At 39.6% G+C, this 21,191-nt stretch overlaps 1 protein-coding gene across 50 annotated transcripts in view; it reads right to left on the reverse strand.

Moving 5' to 3' along the window:
* Positions 1-9,918: 9,918 nt before the first annotated feature.
* The window catches only part of ANK2 (ankyrin 2), a 337,670-nt gene continuing 326,397 nt past the window's right edge, over positions 9,919-21,191 (reverse strand). For 24 of the 50 annotated variants that reach the window (XM_045997625.1, XM_045997649.1, XM_045997665.1 and 21 more), the window contains 4 exons: positions 18,712-18,795; positions 18,445-18,609; positions 17,231-17,413; positions 9,919-12,190 (listed from right to left, as the gene is read on the reverse strand). In XM_045997625.1, coding sequence (XP_045853581.1) covers positions 12,176-12,190; positions 17,231-17,413; positions 18,445-18,609; positions 18,712-18,795 — 447 coding nt within the window. In that variant the 3' untranslated portion in view covers positions 9,919-12,175. Of the gene's footprint in view, positions 12,191-15,755; positions 15,848-17,230; positions 17,414-18,444; positions 18,610-18,711; positions 18,796-19,301; positions 19,395-21,191 lie in introns of all 50 variants that reach the window. The other 26 variants (XM_045997636.1, XM_045997637.1, XM_045997652.1 and 23 more) reach the window with 4 other exon arrangements.

Here is a 21,191-nt window from a genome sequence, read left to right on the forward strand (position 1 = left end):
AGCCTGCTTCCCCCTCTCTCTCTCTCTGCCTCTCTGCCTACTTGTGATCTCTGTCTGTCAAATAAATAAATAAAATCTTTAAAAAAATTATATTTAAATAATTGAGCTATCTATAATTAGTTTTTAATGAAGTAACAAAGAGGGGTTTAGTTTTATTTCTTCCTCCAAATAATTAATCATTTGACCTAACACTATGTAGAATGGTCCACTCTTTTCTGGTCAACTTGAAAGATTACACATATTATATGCAAAATTTCTTTTTATTTTAGATCGAGTGCTCTTTCTGGATTCTCCATTCTAATTCATTGTTCACGTGCGCCAGCTAGACCCCAAGACTTGACCTTTACTACTCACCTGCTTGTACCCACTGAGATTTGTCTCACATTTTTCCTTAAGCTCTTCTTTCTGGCTTATCTCTTAACTCGGGCAAAAGACCACACAGGATGGGCGTAATATCCCAGATGGAAATCAAGACCCCTCAAACAGTAATGACCGCCTGAAGAAGAGTTCCTGTGGCCCCGACCGCCCAGACCGGCTTGAGCTAAATCCCCATCTCGCACCTGCGCAGATGGACCATGGAGTGAGCCCTGGAATGACCAACAGTTACCTTTACTTAATTATAATATTAAAATCTCTGCCTGAGGAGGAGCACAAGCCTCATTTATACAACATGCAATGTACGTATAGGCATGTTTTGTCAAAGCACCTGCACGACCCTGTGCCTGCTTCTACATACAAGGCTTTCTTATCTATTCATTCTAACCCTAAACAAAAAGTACCCGTTGGCCCTCTAGGCATTTTAAGTTATTTCCTGTGACTTTATCTGCTGCAAAGTTTCCTTCGTGTGACAACTCACCTAGTGTAGTTTCTATCTGTGACTCACAAAGGAGCAAACTCATGTTAGTTATGTTACACTCTCACTGCTAGTAACTATACTAATATTAAACTGTTTTAGAAACTAGCTTAAAGTACATTTTAATATCTGGTAGGGCTAATTTGCTACATACATTCCTTTTTTTTTTTTTAAGTCCCTAGAATCTTGATTAATTTCACATGTTTACTTTTTTGTCACCTAAGTCAAGTTAAAATCTCACAAGCAATTTTATTACAATCATAGTAGAAAATAAAGTAATGGAGAACTGACATCTTCCCAATATTTTATAATTATATATAAGAGAGTATATGTTCATCCAACTAGCCAAGTAAAACCTTTAAGCATTTTTTAATAGGCCCTGTACATTTCTTGTTAAATTTATAACAGGCATTTAATCTTGTTTACTGCTGTTGTAAATTACATGAACTATTTCTTCCATTTTTATTTTTAATTTGGAAATTTTCTATGTTAAGGAAAGATCCATATTTTCTATATTCATTTTGGAAATGGTGACAAAAATGTTGACTAATCCTTCTTTTGGTTTTATTGTTTAGTTTTCCTGGTTCACAAACATATCATCTGCCTATATTGATAATGTTTGCCTCTTCTTTTCCAATTGTCATGCCTTATTTCTTTGGATTTTTAAAATTTGCATTAATTAATACTTCCTGATTGATTCTGTATAGTTATGGAAATAACAAACTTTTTTGTTTTGTTCACAGTTTTAAAATAGGAATACTCTTGGTGTTCATCATTAAGCAAGATGAATTTTGTCATGAGGGGTACATGTCCCCTGTTAGTGTTTTAATACATTTTTTAAAAACTAATTTTTTAAAGAAAATTCACCAAAAAGCATGAAATAAAAGTTATTTCCTTTGAAGCACAAATTTTGGGTAAAATTGCAAGTTCATTTGTGAACTAATCTTAAATGTAAATTCTTTCTAATTGTATTACATGATAAATAAAAGAAACTTCTGCTGCACATGCATTCATTTCTCATGCTTTAAAGAAAAACTTATTTAAATGAATGTATTAATTTTGAACCTTTTATATGGCAGGATTCATAAACATTCCATAACTGATATCACCTTACAAGAAACAAACCAGTTGTGTGTGGTGTGGAGTCAGAGATAAGGTTTTCTCTATTATGGCAAATTATTGCAAAAGCTGTGCTAAAACGAGCTAAACATGACGTTTAACTTAAATTCTGTACAAATGGTCTTTGCTATTTTTGCTTAACTTAAATTCTGTTAACATAAATTTATTTGAGCATTTGTTAGAGAAGTATTATTTACACATACACATAAATCCTTTGATCACTTTAAGAAAGAATAGCTCTCTTTTGATTTTCTTCAAAGAACAGAAAAATCAAGAATGAATGATAAATTTTCCCAAATGCCTCTGGGCCATCCCTGGGAATAATTATACATTTTTTTTTTCTCCTTGGACTTTTCAATGTGGGTACTTATATTAACAGCTATTAGTAAGAAACCATTCTGAATCTTGGAATGAAGACAGTTTAATTTATAGTTTAATTTTCAAAATGTATGACAAATTTTATTTGCTATTTTATTTGTGGTTTTTGCATAGTTATTCCTTAGTGAAATTGATCTCAGTTTTTGATGTTATTTAGGATGTTTTGAGAATGCATTTTGTTCAGTTTTGCTATCAATGACATATTTGTTTTGTTAAAAAAAGAATTGGGAGCTTTTTTTCCTTCCAGGGCCCTATAGCAGTCTAAATGGTATTGGAATTTTCTGTTTATTAATTATGTGACAACACCTAGATCTGGAGTTTGCATGTGGGGTTAAATCTTTGGTTTCTTTCTCAGTTTGTTCCATGGTCATTGGATATATTAATAGTGTTCTATAGAAAAATAAAATCAATAAGACATATACAGGTAGATAGAGGTTTATCATGAGGAATTGGTTCATGCAGTTATGGAGTCTGAGAGGTCCCAGTATCTGCTGTCTGCAAGCTGAAGGCCCAAGGAAGCCAGTGGTGTAGTTCTAGTCCTCATCGAAAGGCATGTGAACCAGGGGGCCCATGGCTTAAGTCTCAGTACAAGTCCCATAGTCTAAGAACCAGGAGCATCAACGTCCAAAGGCAGAATACATGTTCCAGCTAAAGCAAATTTGCCCTTCCTCTTCATTTTTGTTCTATTCAGGCCCTCAGTGGATTAGATGATGCCCACCTGCATTGTTGAGGGTGGGTTTTCATTACCCCATCTACCCATTCAAATGCTAATCTTTTTGGAAACAGCAAGTAGAAACACCCAGAAATAATGTTGTACCAGGTTTCTAGGCATGCTTAACCCAGTTGAGTAGACACATAAAATTATTATCCCACTGGGGTTTACCCTTGATATCTCTTTTGTGGTAAATTTTATTAATTTCCATTTAAACAAAATCGTCTCTTTCATTCAGGTTTCTACATTTGCTTACATAAAGTTAGGTAACATTTTCTTATAGCTATTTTTCTCTCTGATTATCTTGCTAGAGGGGTTCTGCTCCTAATTCCAGTATGTGGGGCGTGGGGGAGGGTTTCCCGTACCAACAAAGAATTCTCTGACACAAACTGGGAGTCCTACAATTCAACTCAATTCTCAAACTGTCTCCTTGGAGATAGCTTCAGATCTCATAGGCTAAGGGCTCAGTCCTACAGGACACTCCCCACACCCACACCAATCAAAAGCCCATGTTATTATTTGTGCTTCTGACCAACCAGTTTTAGACTGGAGGTTCCTTCAAACTCTTTGGGTTTGATGAACTTAGTAGAGCCACTCACAGAACCCTGATGAACATTTTACTTACTAGGTTGCTGGTTTATTATAAAAGGGTATAATTTAGGAACGCCCAGACTGAAGGGATGCGTAGGGCAAGGTGTGAGACAAGTGGTGCAGAGCTTCCATGCCCTCTCTAGGTGCATCACTCTCCCAGAGTCTTTTCATGTTAACCAACCTGGAAGTTCTCTGGACTCCCTCCTTTTGGGGGTTTATGGAGTCTTCATTACAAAGACATGATTGATTAAATCATTGTCCATTGGCGATTGATTGACTCTCTAGCCCCTTCTCCCTTCCCTGGAAATCAGAGGTGGAACTAAATTTCCTCCCCTCTGTTCATGGTTGTTCCCCCTGGCAACCAGCCCCCATCCCTAGGTGCTTTCCAGAAGTCACCTCATTAACATAGACTCAGGTGTGGTGGAAAGGGGCTCGTTAAGAATAACAAAACATACATACATTTCACCTTACGGCTCTAAAGTCATTTCAGGAACTGAAGGTAAGAGACCAAATATTGTAACAAAGAATGTTCTTGTTGCCCAGGAAATTCCAAGGGTTTAGGAGCTCTGTGTCAGAAATAAATGAAAAGCAAATATATATATTCATTATAAATCATAATAGTACCCTTTCCAATTTCCTTTTTTAACATTGCACATTTCTGCCTCTTTACCTCTTCTTTATTTTAGTGGCCATTATCTATCTTATCTCAAAAAAGAGTTCTCAGATATATTTTGTATTTTTACTATTTTTCTATTCTAAATAGTACATTAATTATTGATGATTTATATTTATCTTGATACATATATAACATGCAGCATGCTCTCTCAAGTTTGCCACAGGTTCCACTAGTTCTTATTTCCCAATGCCTAGACAATTCATACGTTATTTTCCTGTCTGGCTACTGTAGGCATTCGAATGATTACTCTTCCATTTAAGGTTTTTTATTTCCCTGTGACCTCTGCTGAACCAGATCCATAGATGCATGAAGTTTTTAGATTCTTCAAAGCCAGACTGAAGGAAGTTTGAGAAATAAGAAACTGGGGAAGCATATGTAAGAGGGAAACAAGGAAAAGAAGTAGAAAAATAAGAGTGAAAGAGAGAGAAAGCACTAGTTAGATGCAAAGCCCGGATTGAAGGAGATATATATATATATATATATATATATATTTTTTTTTTTTCTTTTCTCCGCAACCAGGAGAAATCTGAATGCATGCCTCAGCTAGGAGAAAGAAACATAGAGAACATTGCTGAGAACCTAGAATGTGTTAAAACTAAGACCACAGGTGCAAAATGGAGTCACTGATGCTGAGTCCCACATCAACAAATCAAGATTAAATTACAGTTTCAGCTCTCCCAGAAATGGAATCTTCCACATCAGTTAGAAACCTCCTGATCAATGCTAGGGAGGTAGTCTGCCTGATAGACCCCAGGCATCCCCTAAAGAAAAGTAACTTTGCAATAACGAACCCACTTTTTGCCTAGTGTAATTTCCTTGTTGCTGCTCCCTTCTGCCTATAAAAGTGGTTTTTAAAAAAAAATATTTTATTTATTTACTTGAGAGAGAGAGCAAGTGAGAGAGAATGAGATAGAGCAGGGCGAGGGAGAGAGAGAAGCTGACTCCCCACTGAACAGGGAGCCCAGTGTGGGGTTTGATTCCAGAACCACAGGACTATGACTTGAGCCAAAGGCAGACACTTAACCGACTGAGCCACCAATGAGGCCCTAAAAGTGTTTAATTTTGTGCAGATGTATAGCTCCTTGGAACTCCTTTCTATCTGCTAGATAAAGTGCTGCCCACTTCATGAATCTCTGAATAAAGCCATTAAGATCTGTAAAACTTAGTTAGATTTTGTTTTTTGACATGTGCTAGGGTGGAGGTAGATATACATAATTTTGGAGGTAGGGATAGGAAGGACACTTGTGATGATTAATTTTATGCATCAACTTATCTGCGCCATAGGTGGCAGACATTTGGCCAAACATTATTCTGAATATGTCTCTGAGAGTGTTTATGGATGAGATTAACCTTTGAATTGGTAGGCTGAGCAAAGCAAACTCCCCTCCTCAATGTTGGTGGGCCTTATCTCATCAACAAAGCCCTGATAGTACAAAAAGCCTGGCTCTCCCTTGTGTAAGACCCTCCCTCCCTTGACTGCCTTGACCTGGGACATCAGTTCTTTCCTGCCTTCCAACTTGAACTGAAACATCGGCTCTTAGGTCTGGGTCTGCCAGTTTTGGGACTAGAACTCTGCCATTGGCTCTTCTGGGTCTCAGCTTGCTGACTGCAGGTGGTGGGACTTCTCAATCTCTATAATCACATGCACCAAGTCCTTACAATAAATGTCTCTTTATAGATACATACATCCTATTACTTCTTTTTCTCCAGGGAACGCTGACCCATACAGCACTGAAGTTTTCCATGCCCATTCACACCTACTTTCTTATAAAACAGAGTCAAGGTCATCAGCTGAGCATGAGGTAAGGTGAGGAAGGGAAAGTGGGTTTGAGGAAAAAGGAAGAGATTTTGCAGAAGGACAGAAATGAGAATGGTACAGAACAGGGTTTGTTTCTTTGTGTAAAAGGTATTTCTCTCCAAGCAAATTAATGTTTAATTAATTATTCATGAATGAATTGACTCCATATGTCTCCCCTGTAAGATTATAAGTTCAAGGGGTAAGGATTGTCTTTCAGAGATGGAACATGGTTTACAGTTGGAGCCCTTTACTTAGGTTCTTATCCCTGATTTTGCTGTTTTCTAGCTGTGTTATCTTGGGTAAGGTACTCAACCTTTCTGCTCCCCAGATTCCTCATTTGTATTTACTTCATGGGTTTGGGGTAGAAACTAAAGAAATCTCAGGGGCACTTTCAATGGTGACTGGCAATTGTAAAGATCACAGCCATCTTGGCCTCCGTCTACATGAGCACTTAGCTCAATGCCTGGAATGTAGCAGATCGTGGATGCATGAGTTGGTGAATGGATAAAGACTATTTTTTTGTGACTTAGCCTCTATGGTTAAAGGTTACCAGCTCGGCATCATTTCCACCCTATTCTACATTATTCTCTGCAGTTTGAGGGAAGAGCCTCAGAACTATAGTCTCTGGAATCCCTTTCCAGTGGGGCTGTGTGTTAGATTCTGCCAATAACAAGTGTTTGCTGAAGGTTTGAAAGAGAAAGAGAAGGAAAGCCATGACTTGTTCAGAGGCAGCTGGGTAGTGTATAGTACTTTGGCAGAAGACAGGTGAAGGGTTTTGTGCAGCTATGTCTGGGCATTCTCCTGAAAAGCATAAACTTCATTGCTACATGAAGCTAAACCCATCCATGGCAGCTAGAAGCTCTGATTTCTGCACTATGGGTTTCTTCAAGGCAGCAGCAGCTTCCCTGCTTTCATTTTTTTGGGGGGGGGGGGGGCTCTTCCAACAATTGTATCAGTTCCTAATTGTCTCCATTAAATCCTTTCCTACTCAGAATATCTCATGGGCTTTGCTTTTGGACTAACCCAAATGTTACAGGCTGAATTTGTCCTCCCCAAATTCCTAGGCTGAAGCACTCACATCTACTACCTCAGATTGTGAGTGCATTTGGAAACAGACCGTTAAAGAGATGACTGAGTTAAAATGAGGCCATTTGGATGGGCTTAATCAAGTCTGACTGGGGTTCTAATAGGAGGAGGGCTTGGATACACAAGGCGACACCAGGGATGCACTCCCAAAGAAGAAGGGCCACTTGAGGACATTGAAAGTAAGTGGCTATCTGCAGGCCAAAGAGAAAGACTTCAGTAGAAACTGATCTGTTGAGACCATGAGCTCAGGTTTCTAGCCTCCAGCACCGTGAGAAAATAAATACTATCCTGGAGTGTTTTGTCATGGCAGCTGTAGGAAACTACTAGACTAGTCTGAACAGTAACTGGATTATTTGAACAACTAGTCTAAGTCATCCCTCTGATTGTTTGGGGTGAGACAGTGTGGTTGGAGAGGTGCTGAAGGTAGCCCATATTTGTGAGTCACTGGAAAAATTCACACAAGGTCCAGCTCATTCAGAAAGTGCTGCTCTACTAATGCCATGAAAATTCTATCTCCTGGCCTGGATCAGAGCTGAGTTCAATCAACACCCAGAAGAAATTGGCCCCGTGTGGATGTCATGCAATGTTGCCCCTCAGTTGTTTCTGCATACCCGCAAAGAGTGCCATTCCATTCCTCCCCACCTCTGGGCCAGCCCAGGGCCCCGCCGGCGCGGATCTTTGCAGCAGCGACGCTGGACCAGTTGCCCGCAGAGAACATTCAGTAGGGGAGTTTGGGTGTCTTTATCTAATTCAGTTTTGAGGGTAAAGGAAAAAATGGAAACCCAAAATAGGGTATGTGGAGGGCACCGGAAGAAGGACTGGAGACCAGAACCGAGTTCTGAAGACCTGTTGAGAAAGAGAGATCCTGAAGAATCCGTCCTCAGAGAAGGAAGTGCACTAAGAGGCCTGACTGACAAAAACTGTGCTGGGAGAGCCCAAGAGGAAGTGGTTAACTCTACTTTTGAATCTAGAGGGGTTATGGCCTTCAACTTCCCCATTGAGGCTCACCCTTCCCAAAGAGGAGGAAGGTCACAAATAGAGTTCCCTATCTCATGGGCTCCCAGGGCACGTAGGCCCCTGAGGCACCTCCACATTAAAGGGATGACGGAGGGGATGGGCCTTGCTGCCCTTCCCTGCATCTGGTATGGCGTGAGGGTTCTCAGGCGTTGTTCTCTTCTGTTTTACTGATGAGGATTCCAGAGGGTAAACTTGCAGACTCGTCCAAGTACTGCCATAGACAGATTGATTCCCATCCAGTCCTACGCTGAGATCACCTATTTCGCCATTTTGTCATACGGCCTCCCTGGCACCCTCCGAGGGCCTACCCACTGGACATCCCCCGTGCTAAAGGGATGCGCTGGCGTACGACAGATACCACTTTCAAGTGCCCCTGCCCACCAGAGCAGCGCTGCCCACGGGAGACTCACGTGTACCGTCCGTTCCACTCTGTGGAGCTTATTGAAAGTAAAGGAGTACTTTTGTTTTTCCCAGGGAGTCTGAGGATAACCAAGAAAGAATAATTTGTGTGTAGGAGTTAGGAATAAAGGTTTTTCTGAAGATATTTCAAAGGTTTTCTCCAATGTTCCATTACTGCAGTGAAACCAAAGTTGTATTACGTATTACGTGGGTGGTTTTCATTCTAAGATTGTAATTCTAGCTTTAATTAGATCAGAAACAGAAATCAGACTTTAGCTGAAGGAAAAGAGTATAATTTTTAAGCAGAGTGGCAACTGAAGACAAAGACATTTATAATGAAAGTAAGCTGGCCATCTTTTTTCCATTATTCAAGAAAATCTTGTAGTGATGGTGGTTCTCACTAAATACTTGGTTAGATTCTCTTTATCTGTTTTATTTATGTCCTGGTCTCCTCGCCCACACCCAGACCCTCCATGCTGACATAAATGGAATCACACCACTAGGAACCGAAGGTCAAATTCCAGTCAAGCTGGTTTCAACGTGCTTAGATGTAATTTTCACCTCTTTATACTTAATTCGAGTCATTTATGAGATGTGCATAATCTTCCCTCAGTCTGGAGGGTTTGCCCCACCTTATATTTTAAATATGTAAAACCTCTTCGATATCCTAACCATGCCTTTTTGTACTGTTTTTACAGTAAAAAATATTACAGCAGCACTAAAGGGATTTTTCAAAAAACAAAAAACCGAAACCTCTCCAAATAACAACTGATTTCAGTTTTGTGTATTTCTGCCCTTTTGTTACTTATACTGACGTATCCATTTAATGTTTAATTCTCAGGCTATGAGATACCTAACACTGCCACCCAACCCAGCGAAACGCTGTTCTCAAAGGAGGGTGTTTCCGGCACACCACTGCCTTATAAATGAGAACTGAAAAGGGAGACTCCTGCCCAGTGGGCCCTGCTACCTTAGGAATCCCTGGTTACTCTCTCCTCATTTCCTCCCAGCCCCCAAGTCCCTGTTGTTTATTTACTAACGATTCCAAAACTAAATATAAATCTTCTCCTTTTGCATAACATAAACAAAGGTTTTTTGAGGGCAAAGACAAACTCTGTTCATCTCAGTGTTTAATACGGTGTTGGGGCGTATAGCATATTCATTACCAAATAAAAACCACAAGGAAAGGAGGGATTTTTGTCCTTCTTGGCTTCAAATCTATGCCATTGCTTTAGTAATCTTATCTCCTGAAATCACAGATTAAGTGGTAAAGAAGAAATCACTGTTGCCACATTTAACACTTGTACATTTTATTTAATTAAATCAGCCATTGTACACATTGCAGCTATGTATTGTTAGTGTTGTATTTTTTTTTTCCATTAACTAATACATGCCCTCATAGATATATTCAATTAGTGTTATCACCATGGGAACAAGATGCTGATTCATCAACTGAAAATTCACTTCTTCTCACAGTATTCAAGTTTTTGATTACACAGCAAAAATCAAAAATCAAAAAAAGGTGAATAACCATTATGTTGTTACACAGACGTCATCTGCACTGCAAAGAACACAACAGAAATGCTTTTCTTGAGCTCCAGTGAAGGTTTTGACAAGAAGGCCATGGTGTGTCTCAAAAAGTTTCACCATTGAGCCTCTCTCATTTTGGCTGCCAAAGAAAGCTTTATTTCCTATCCAACTGCCAGAAAGTGCTAGCATTTGAGGCTTTAAGAGATTTGGCTTGTGGGAAACCTCCCTCCCAGGAAATTTTCTCCCTTGGCAACATTACTTGAAATGATGAAGTGCCATTGTTTGTCACATTTGTTTTTGACTTTCGGAGCAATGAGTCATTTTTGCACAACAGGAAAAGACCAGATAGAATTGGAAAATGTTCAATCCCTGGAGGATAGACTCTTTTTTTTTTTTTAAATTTCATCTTCATTGAATATACTTTTCTTTAACAAATAACTGATTCGAAATGTATACTGTTTATATGAATATATTTGTGAATATATATATATGTTAAAATGCTACACAGCTTCAACCACTAGAGGAATAAGGAATAGGACATGGAAATCACTCAGATGATTAAAGTTCCTTCTCTGAAACAAACAGAAAAAGTGCACAAATGCACTTAAGAGTTTCCAAGGGAGTTTGGATTTCAAATAAATAAATCAAAAATTTTAACCAAAACCAAATTTGTAAGGATTTCTCAACCTTGTCTGCAAGCTAAAAAACAGACCCAGCAGAAGAGTGAAAAGTGCTTGCTCAGGGTCAAAAGAATGAAAACCATCAGTGTGATTAGAAGAGGAGTTTTGACTGTGGTTTTGATTTTTAAATGCTACATGCAGGTATTAGAGAAGATATAAACCCGGAGGGGGGAAAGAAAACCACTCCAACACGGTGAAGGAGTTTAACCTTTTGCGTAGGGGGTAAATCTTGTTTCCAATGGATTATCTACAGTGCAGTGGCCAGGAGAAAGTACCACCAATAAGACAGCGTGGTTTGCTAAAGCAGCAATGAAAACTGGAAAACTACAGTAGTTATAGCTTTTAAAATACCCTGCCAATGTGTCCAAAATCTAAAAGACCTGAAGAAGCTAGAATGCCACAGGATGTGGTGGCTAGCCGCTGAATACCTCACTGTTTCTTTCCTTTTGCCTTCTGCTCCCCTTCTCCCCTCCCTCGTGTGGCCGTTGGGGAATCATAAACCAAGGCTGGCCAGCACCAGCAGTAAGTGCTTAGTTAGGATAGTCCTTGAGGTTATTAACCATCTTTTACTAGGAGCAACGGCTACTCTGGAAGTTCTAAGGACGTGGTAGGTCTGAAGGGCTGCTTTTGCAGTCAAACTGTATTATCCTTTGATTGTGTTAGCAATATGGTAATTAACCACTGTTCAGCAATTTCTAGAGGCCTTTTATTCCATGATGCCCAGTGTAGTTATGATAGGCAGTGGTTTTAATTTTAATATGTTGTTCATCTGAGCATTTGAGCTATATACATGGTACAAGGATATCCCTCGGAAGGACTCCCGGACATCATCACTTGAAGAGGTCTGTAGGTGAACTTCTTCTGATCGATGGATTTTCGTGGAGCTTGTGCAGGAGCAAAGAACGATGGAGGTGGCCAGTTCCCAGTTTAGCACAGACACAACAAAGTAGTGGATACAGCATCCAGACTGAATGATGCTATCTTTGGTCACAAATCAGCTTTCAGTTAAAGAGAACGGGGAAAAACTGAAACAGAATGCGGTGTGTATTTGCTAAAAGTGGAAGTGTCAGGGTATCCCATTAGGCTGGGGAGGTCACTCTGCTAATGAAACGGGAAGTTGCATATTGAGTGAATGCATGGTTTCTGGTGTGAGGACTGGGCAGCCCCTCATTTGGCCTCTTGCTTCGAGTCCTCCTTGCAGAAATGCCGAAGGAGTTGCTGGAGGTCGCGCTGGAGGTCATCTTGGTCTAGTGCTTCTGGTACATCCTCCAGGTGCTCCAAGTAAATGCGTTTTCCATGCTGGTCCTTCACCACAGCCCTCTTCTGTGTACTGGCTTTACTCATTGTTGTCCTGGAGGAAAGCAGACAAGAGAGAATTATGCTTTCTTCACTGAAATGCAGCCACCATCTTTGGAATGGGAGTAACCATGACATGAAAGTACTTTACTCTCCTACCTCTGGATACTTCCACACTAGCCATCTTTCCACATCTTTCTTTTAAACGTGGCCTCTCCTGTTTGACAGGAGTCATGAAATGTTTTAAAGTCTTTCGGAACAAAGAATGTTTTTTAAAACCTTAAGAACTATTTCAAGTAACTAAAACCATGCTTTAATAGGATTCTCTCCAAGAGTAACCGTATAATCATTCTTGTTTTGCTAAGGTGCCCTGATTTGAAAGAGCTTGGGTGGCATAGTCGCCTGGGCATCAAACTCTCCATCTTGGCTCAGGTTGTGATCTTGGAGTTGTGGGGTTGAGCCCCGCATTGGGCTCTGCACTCAGCAGGGATCTGTTTGAGAATTTCTCTCCTTCCTTCTGCCTCTTCCACTCATGCTCTCTCTTTCTAAAATAAACAAATAAATCTTTTAAAAAAGAAAGAAAGGAAGAGCTCGGCTCCTCCTGAAATAGGGATTCCATATGTACTTTTTGACAGGCTGAGAAAAATACTTTTTGATTTTTTAAAACATCTTAGCTGCCAGCTTAATCCTTAGAATTGCATCCTGTTCTAGGAAAACTTTTCCATGAGATATAGATCTTTAAAACTGGAATCTTATTCTGTCAACCTAGAGGAAGGTGACTGCCAGTGAGAGATGAGGGTCTGCCCAGGTGTCAAAACTTCACCTAGAGACGGTGGGGAAGACAGAGGAAAGAGAAAAAACACCAAGAGACAAATTCTTTCTCCATCTGCTCAGATCTCAATGAAATTGCCCATTTTTGGTCTTCTATGCCATTGAAGAGTCTGCTGCTTTCTTGGCTCCCTCCTGATTAGTGATTCCTTGACAAAAGGGGCTCTGATATACTGTGATATTTTGTACTACCATTTTCCTGCATCCCTACTTGAAAATGATTACACTGTAATCTGTACACCCTCTCTTCTTCTCACTACTTCTAAATATAATTATTCATGCCGTTACTATGTGGTGAACATTTTTATGTGCCAGGCACTATTATTAAAATGAATAAGGATAATGAATCTCAGAGATTTTAAGCAATGCTCCAAATACAAAATAACATGGTTAGTATGAAGCTGGGCCAAGACTCAAAGGTTCCAGAGCCTGAATCTGTAACCACAATGATATGCATCTTCACTGAAAACCACGGAAGAAATGAGCAGTGTTTGTGACTTCGTCCAGCAGTTTTCTTACTGATTCCTAGTGTTAAGGAGCTGGAAGTTCCGCCCTTACCATTATTCTACCTTTTAACACTGCCATGCATTGAAGATCATGCTGATTTTTTTTTAAGACTTCTATTAGCCAAAATACTTTCAACCTTCTTTTGAGCATCTTTGTTTCCTCCTTCCTTCTTCTCGCATGTTCTCTTCTTCTCTCCCTTCCTTCAACACTTCTCTCCCTTCCTTCGACACCACACAAGTTATTTTGTTTTGTTTTGCATTAAAGATTTTATTTATTTATTTGACAGACAGAGATCACAAGTAGGCAGAGAGGCAGGCAGAGAGAGAGGAGGAAGCAGCCTCCCCGCGGAGCAGAGAGCCCGATGCGGGGCTCGATCCCAGGACACTGGGATTGTGACCTGAGCCAGAGGCAGAGGCTTTCACCCACTGAGCCACCCAGGCGCCCCTCACATGAGTTATTTTGTATCTGAAAGCAAACTTGAAATTTGTTCCTTTTTTAAAAAAATTATTTATTTATTTTGGAGAAAGAGAGAGCTAGGGTAAAGGCAAAGGGAGAAAGAGTCCTCCAGCAGACTCCCCAGTGAGCATGGAGCCCAATGCAAAGCTTGATCCCAGGACCATAACCTCATGACCTGAATCAGATGCTTAACCGACTGAGCCACCCAGGCATACCAAATTTGTTCCTTTTGATAACAAGATCAAATTTGGTTCCAGTGGTTGAAATTAGATTTCTAACTATTCAGCACTCATAATTTTCATCTCCCAAAAGGCAAATACCTGATTATTTCTGTCAAGAGCTAAAGAAGCCCTCATTGCATTGGTGGTGGTGGTTGGCGGGGTGGGGGAGTGATCAGTTCCTATCATAGGGCAAACCTTGGTATTTTGTGCAGATAAGTGTAGATGAATGTGTTCATGAGCAGGCATATGCATATAACGCAAGCAGTGGAATGAACCTATTCATGTATATGGGGGGGCAGTGGGTATGATTAAAAAGTCTTCAGCAACACACAAGATAGACGTGTTATACATGACAAATACAATTCTGGAACTAAATAGCTATAGAATTTAATTGAGTTGTCTGTATCCCTGGCTTCAAATTCACCAGCTGTAACTGAGATGACTGAGAACTTTGGATTAACTGGTCCCTAAATGTCGTCCAATTTAAAGAGCTCATGATGCTGGGGTGTGCACATGGTTTATGTGGTTTTGTCTGAGTAACTGAATAACAGACTTAAAAGTTCAGAATACAAAAAGCACTTTATCCTTAATTTACATAGCATTTTTAAAGTTCTCTGAGCAATTACACTCCTCAATTCTTAGCTGCTGCTGCTGTTCACATGGGATTGGAGGGTGGAATTGTGACAGAACCTTTAATTCACTGTTCCTAATTATTATGTTCTACGGGCTAAAAATAGCTTTGTAGAGTACTATAAATGACAATCTTTTTCTTCTTTACAATGAAGTGGAAAACACAATAGTAACTTGAGTTTCCACTGTGTCTTTTCACTGCGAAGCCGAGAGCACATCATTAGCATGGTGCTGCTAGAGGACCAGAGAGAAGGGCCAGGAGATGAGGCAAGAGGCAAGGGTGTTCGAGTTCATACATCAAATAGGTGATAGGGACAGGCTGACCAGGGAGTTTCACAGCTGGCCCCCTTTCTTAGGCACAAAACTGAGGTGCTTACTGCTTTTATGGCACTTTCTAAACTTAGTAGACTTCCTGGTTTCAGCATTGCTAGGTACATTCAGGTTTGGGGATATCAAACTCATACTCATGTTATTTGCCACTCACATGCAGGATCATGAAACAGCTTAAAGCATTTGGAAGGAGGTTAAAAAAAAAAAAAAAAGAATTTTAAAAAACCCAAAGCATGTACCACGCAGTTATGACTTGCTAAGATTGAACTGAAAGTAGCTGGTCACAAGATTAATTTGCGAGCAGCTGATTAGATTCCTCCTCATATGAGCTCCAAGTCTATCAACACAATGGAAGATCCCAGCCAGGCGGCCTCAGTGAAATGGATGCCTTGCTAAAACCCAGGGAGTGACTGTGTCAACTGGTATCTCGTTCTCCTCAAGCCTTGCTATTACTTTCAAAGCATCCAGAGGATGCTACAGGCATGACAACTGACAGATCTACCACTTGACAAAAGTGTACGATGCAGAGAGAGTTGGAAGTTCCCAAGGGATGTTAGGGTATATGTAGGGGCTATTTTTATTTTCTTAAAATTGGGGAAAAAACTCCAGGTGTTAGTTGGCAAAGCATAACCCCATGCTAACCCAAACCTTTTAATGACTGATCCATCCTCTTTCAGGATCTCATTCTCTACTAAACTGGGGAAGTGCACTTTCATGTGGCTACCTGTGTAAGTCAAAGCCTAAAGAAAAAAGAAAACAGGACAAAACCCATCGTAAACCATAGACTTAAAAAGAATCTATTCTGGTGCTTAATCGATAATGAGTATAAAAAGCTATACTTGAAAGGGTAAATAAAAACCATCTGGGGATCAAATAAAAGAACTGAGTTTTATCTAAATTCCTCCCATTTGTGAAGGACATGTACTACGATGCTTCACAGATGCTGGTAAATAACGTCTGTACTGACTGACTTCTGATTTTCTCCTCATCTCACCCCTTCTTTTCCCAGCGGAGACTCTACCGATAAATATAATGATTAGAGGCAAAACAAGCAACAAATGAATAAGACCCAAAGTGTACAACTCATACAATTCATCTTCTGATTATCCAAGGTCAAGATACTTTCCTTAAAAATATTTAAATAAGGTATGCCTTTCATACCCCAACACATTCATATATAATCTCAGCACAAATTGTGGGTAAAGAAGAGGACACACGTGTAACATTTAACTTCAAAAGGGCTCGATAGTAAAAAGTGTTTTGTAGATATATGCATAGGTCCACAATCCCTTAGTCAAACCCTTGGGGCCAGATGTGTTTCAGAACCCAGAATTTTTTTCTTTTTGGATTTTAGAAAGGTAATATGATACATACACTCTATGTTCCAATACCCCAGAAGGGGCTGGGGCAGTATCCTGTAATCAAACTCATATATATATCAACAGCAAACCGTGTGAATATTCACTCTAGAGAGGACTGAAACTCCTTCCACGTCCTAATAGCTCCGTATCAGTTCATATTAAATTCTGCAACCAAATTAACTTGCTACTAAGCTACAAAATTTGTTTTGGTTTTCAGAATTTTTGAATTTTTGAATCCTAGTAAGGGTCTGTGGGTTTGTCACCGTGAACCCATTTCCTAGTTACCGAAAATCAGAACTTAAATAATCATAAATACTTATTTTATTTCTAGGTTTAAAATAAAACTGAATCTTCTTTAATGTCAATCTTCAGAAATATTTGAGAATATTAGTAAAGATAATTTGCAACCTATTTATTTCTTTTTCTTATTAATTGGGAAGTTACTTCTGGGACTTCCTAGCAAGATGTACAATCATGACCTAATTCCAGAGATTCTGATTCTGATTCAGCTGAAGTGAATTCTGGTCATCTAGATTTTTAAAAGCATTTAAGATGACACTGATGAATACCACAAATTGTGGAAACATTACCTCACTGTACAAGTTATTCACACAGGAATTCTACTCTTTTGAATTTTTCTGCACCTTTCCATGAATACACATATGGAATGATATGATGATAACCATTTTCTTTTTAAACACAAAGCAAACATAAAATATACATACACCACACAAAAACATGGAAGTGAAAATGCTTCTATACCTCTTCAAAGTCATCTTTGGCTGAAGGAAGATCAGTGGCTAAACTAGAATCACCCAGATGTTTCTCCATCCTCTCTCCATGTACCATAGTTGTTTTAACAACTTTGCTGACTCTACGGCCTTCCACTGGTTCAGCCTGAAATTGTGAGGTACTGGACAAAATGCTGGGCTCAGACAAAGTTACCTAATGAATGAAGGACACACGATACATGGTTTCTGACTGCCACAATGTCATAGTGATGAATTCTTTCATGTAAAAAAAAAAGAACAAATAAAAAACCCCCAAACCCTACAATGGCATATAACGGTCTTCCAGAAAACAGTATTTTGGAAAAGAGAAGCAGTTACAAAAAGAAAGAAAAAGCCTGTAATCAGTTGGTGATGCTTCTGTGGAAGACTCTATGTACACAGCACCAAACTCATGAGTCACCTGAATGAAAACTCGTCAGGAAGTATTGTAAATAAGAAACCAATTGCTCAGTGCAATGCAGACCTAACAGCCTGTTGATAAACCCTCTCCTCCACGTTTAAATGGTTTTGACATTATGAAGATAAAACTAATCCCCATAGGAGAAACTCTCAAAGATATGAGAAACCAAAAAAGTAGATTTCTGGAAAAACTTTGTACGTGATAATAACATTTTGAGGATGTGAATGAATGCAAAACAGTGAGGGTGTCACAAATTATACGTCAAAGAGAGTAAATGTTTCTCAAAGAGAGTAGAACGGAAAGAAAGAAAACTAGAGGTCAGGGAATTTCTGGACCCTGACTTTAGTGACTCTGAAATGCACAAGTTTAAATATCAAATATTTATCAACAGGGCCCTACAGAGGCTGCCACGCTGTCCGGGGAACAAGCGCCACAACGCAATTGTAAGGGACTTTCCGTGACATACTGCTTGCCAGCCAATGGAACTCTGGTCTTTTAAAAATTGGCTTTTGGATTTCCATTGTTATGTACACAACCATGAACTGAACAGAAAACAGAAATAAGAAGGACCAAACAGAGATCATGAATACAATGGCTACAAATCTCCTCGATGGTTACTTTAAAATGTCACAAAATCATGAAGAAAAAAAATGAATGTACAACTGAAAGCAGGGTGCCATGTAATGGGGAGCGGTGGGGCCAATGTGGGTAAACAATGTCACCCACCTCTTCTGACTATTTCACACTTGTCCATAAAATCACGTTGGAGAATCAGATGTTCTTACCTCTGACTGTTCGGTGTCACTCTTTAATACAATGCGTTTCATGACTTTGGAATAGCCATCTCCTTCCTCAATGCTGATGGGTCCCTGGGGCGTTCCCTGCATCGTAACCTCCTCTTTCTCTGTGCCATCAGAGGACACGTACCGCCTAATGACTTTCCTAGTGACCTGAAAGACATTTTATTCATGGAACTTGTTTTTGAGGGACCGTACTGGGGGACTGATAAGTTTTAAGCAGGAGGTTTGAAATCAGTCACATTAGGACGGTACCTTCTTGACCACAGTGTGTCCATACTCATCGATGTATTCTTCCTCTGTGACTGTTTCCGGGGGTATGTCAGGCATATCATCTCCCTACATGGTTGAGAGAAAAGGGTCACTTCTGTGTTTGGCACTGATTCTGGGAAACTCCTCCCAAGGGCTTATAATGGGAGCCATGTTAGAAAATGAAGGAAGCTACTGAGAAGCACTGCTGAGATGCTGAGTCCTGTCGAGTAGTATGTTTAAAGGAAAGAAAGAAAGGGGGGAAAAAAGGCGGGTGATAACATGCTTAGGCGAACTGGACCAAAGTTAGGTGTAAAACAAACACACAAACAAAAACGGACAAGCGAGGTGAGGGGGGCAGAACGGAAGAAGAGCTCTCACTCTTGCTGTTTGCTCTCTCGAGGTGGGCTGCCAACGTCATCACCGCTGCATTGTTTTTTTTAACAAACCAAACTTAGGAGAGTTAGGGATCTGCTTTTGAATGGCCATGCACTACCTGAAGAGCATGCCAAGCCCTCACTGCTCCAGGTCTACCACTCTCCAAGGGTTATGAGGACAGAAGTGTCCCGGACGTGCAGTAACGTAACAGCTATTACCTGAATAATCACTCGTCGGCGGACAACCCTGGTAGTTACCATCGCCTCCTCATCTGAGCTGGCCTCCAGCTCACCTAATTCCTCTGTTAGCTCCTGGTGGAAGCATGGAAGCATGGTTTTGTTTAACACGCTAAGGAATGTCTTCACTACTGGTTTCTGCTTTAGTTCACACTTGTTTTCTGAAAGTCTCATTCCTGGAGGCTTTGGTGGAAAAGCCAGCAGGGCAAACAGGTGTGTATAAGAAAATAGATTTTTTGTTCAATGAATGAAAAAAAAATTCTGGAATTCTGAAAGCTGTCTGAGTGCCCATCTGTCAAAATCTGTCAGAAGAAATGTGCAGCTTGTCCACATCACTGCTTGGACTTAAACTCCTGATAAACCACCAGATGTAAACACAGAACTCAAGCAACACAAAAAAAAACATTTATAAGCCACTGACACTCAGACTTCAGGCTTGGAATGATTAACCCACAGGTACAGGAATAACTTAGGCTTGTAGCAGAACTTTCTGCAAAAAGTCACGATTTCCTAGTAGCTGTTATCTAGCCAGTGGAGCATCTCCCTGGCAAACAAAAAAATCAGCCTATGAATAATACTAGACTCATTTTGCAGAGAAGATAAGACGGACTGGCCAGTCTGATGTTATGGATCTGGCCCAGAGTCAGAGATGGAGCTGAAGACGTGATTTTAGATTAGAACACGTATCTCGGGAACATTCTATCAAATCACTCTTTTTCTTAATAGGATGCCTTTTTTTTTTTTTTAAAGAAGACTCAATGAAATTTTTTCGACACATCTTTAAATACCTGATGTATTTCGACATGCTTTTCTGCAAAAGGAAGATATGTAAAATTTTAAGCAAATTATACTTTAAAAACATTCAGGAATCTGCCACCTAGAAATATGATCAGCACAAAAAGTGACTGAAATTGGATCCTCAAGATAAGGTCATGAGAAGTTAAGAGTCAAAGTAGGAAGCATCACAGAGGTAACTGGATATACATTAAGAATAAATGGAACAGACCTGTGTAAAGTGGAATACAGAAGGACTTACCAAATTTATTTATGTGCATTGAAAAAAATAAATGAATTATGCACATAATTGTTTGAAATCTATACTTCATTTAGCCACTGGATTCTTAGGCTAAATTTATTAACTTCTAAGTTCAGATAGCATCTTTGAAACACTTTTACTAGAATTCATTTAAGCCAAGAACTTGGGAGATGAATAATTCTGTGCAAAAGTAAACTTAAAATAAAATCCCATTCATGGGATGAATTCATTATTTAAGGTAACTGCCAAAATTGGGACATAGTTCTCATTTGCCTGAACCTCTCCTAATTATAGTCATGATTTTAGACAAATCCTGCTAGCAGGTGTCATCCTCATAGTGAACAAAAATAAACGTAGGCCTTAAGCCCGCAGATAAGTTGTATCACTTGTTTCCCCAAAAAGTTTCAGTTCTTTTATACAACTCATTCTTTACTACTGAGACATATATTAATGCTTTAAAAACACTTTGAGGTAGAAAATGTTTTTGAATTCTGAAAGGAAAAATATATAATTTAATTTATATTAAATTACGTTTAATGCAAACAGATTCTGGGTCCTCCTTCCCTCCCTGAGAGGCATTTTGATTCAGGAGTTCTGAGGAGGGCTCAAATCCCCGCCGTTAATGCTAGGGATATGAACAGTTTAAAATGCATTCTGAGAAGAAATGGTTTAAATTAATTTCTTAAGATGGTCTCCACCCTTCTTTGCAACATCAAAACTCACGTAACAACAAAGGAAACAGTGTGATGTCAACTCTTGCCCCTGTCAGGGAGTCTGACGTTCTGAATCAGCAGTAAGTTTACGTACCATGTCCATTTTCAAAGCCCTTCTTAAAA

Source organism: Meles meles, chromosome 2 (assembly GCF_922984935.1).
Source record: "Meles meles chromosome 2, mMelMel3.1 paternal haplotype, whole genome shotgun sequence".
Lineage (NCBI taxonomy): Eukaryota > Metazoa > Chordata > Mammalia > Carnivora > Mustelidae > Meles > Meles meles.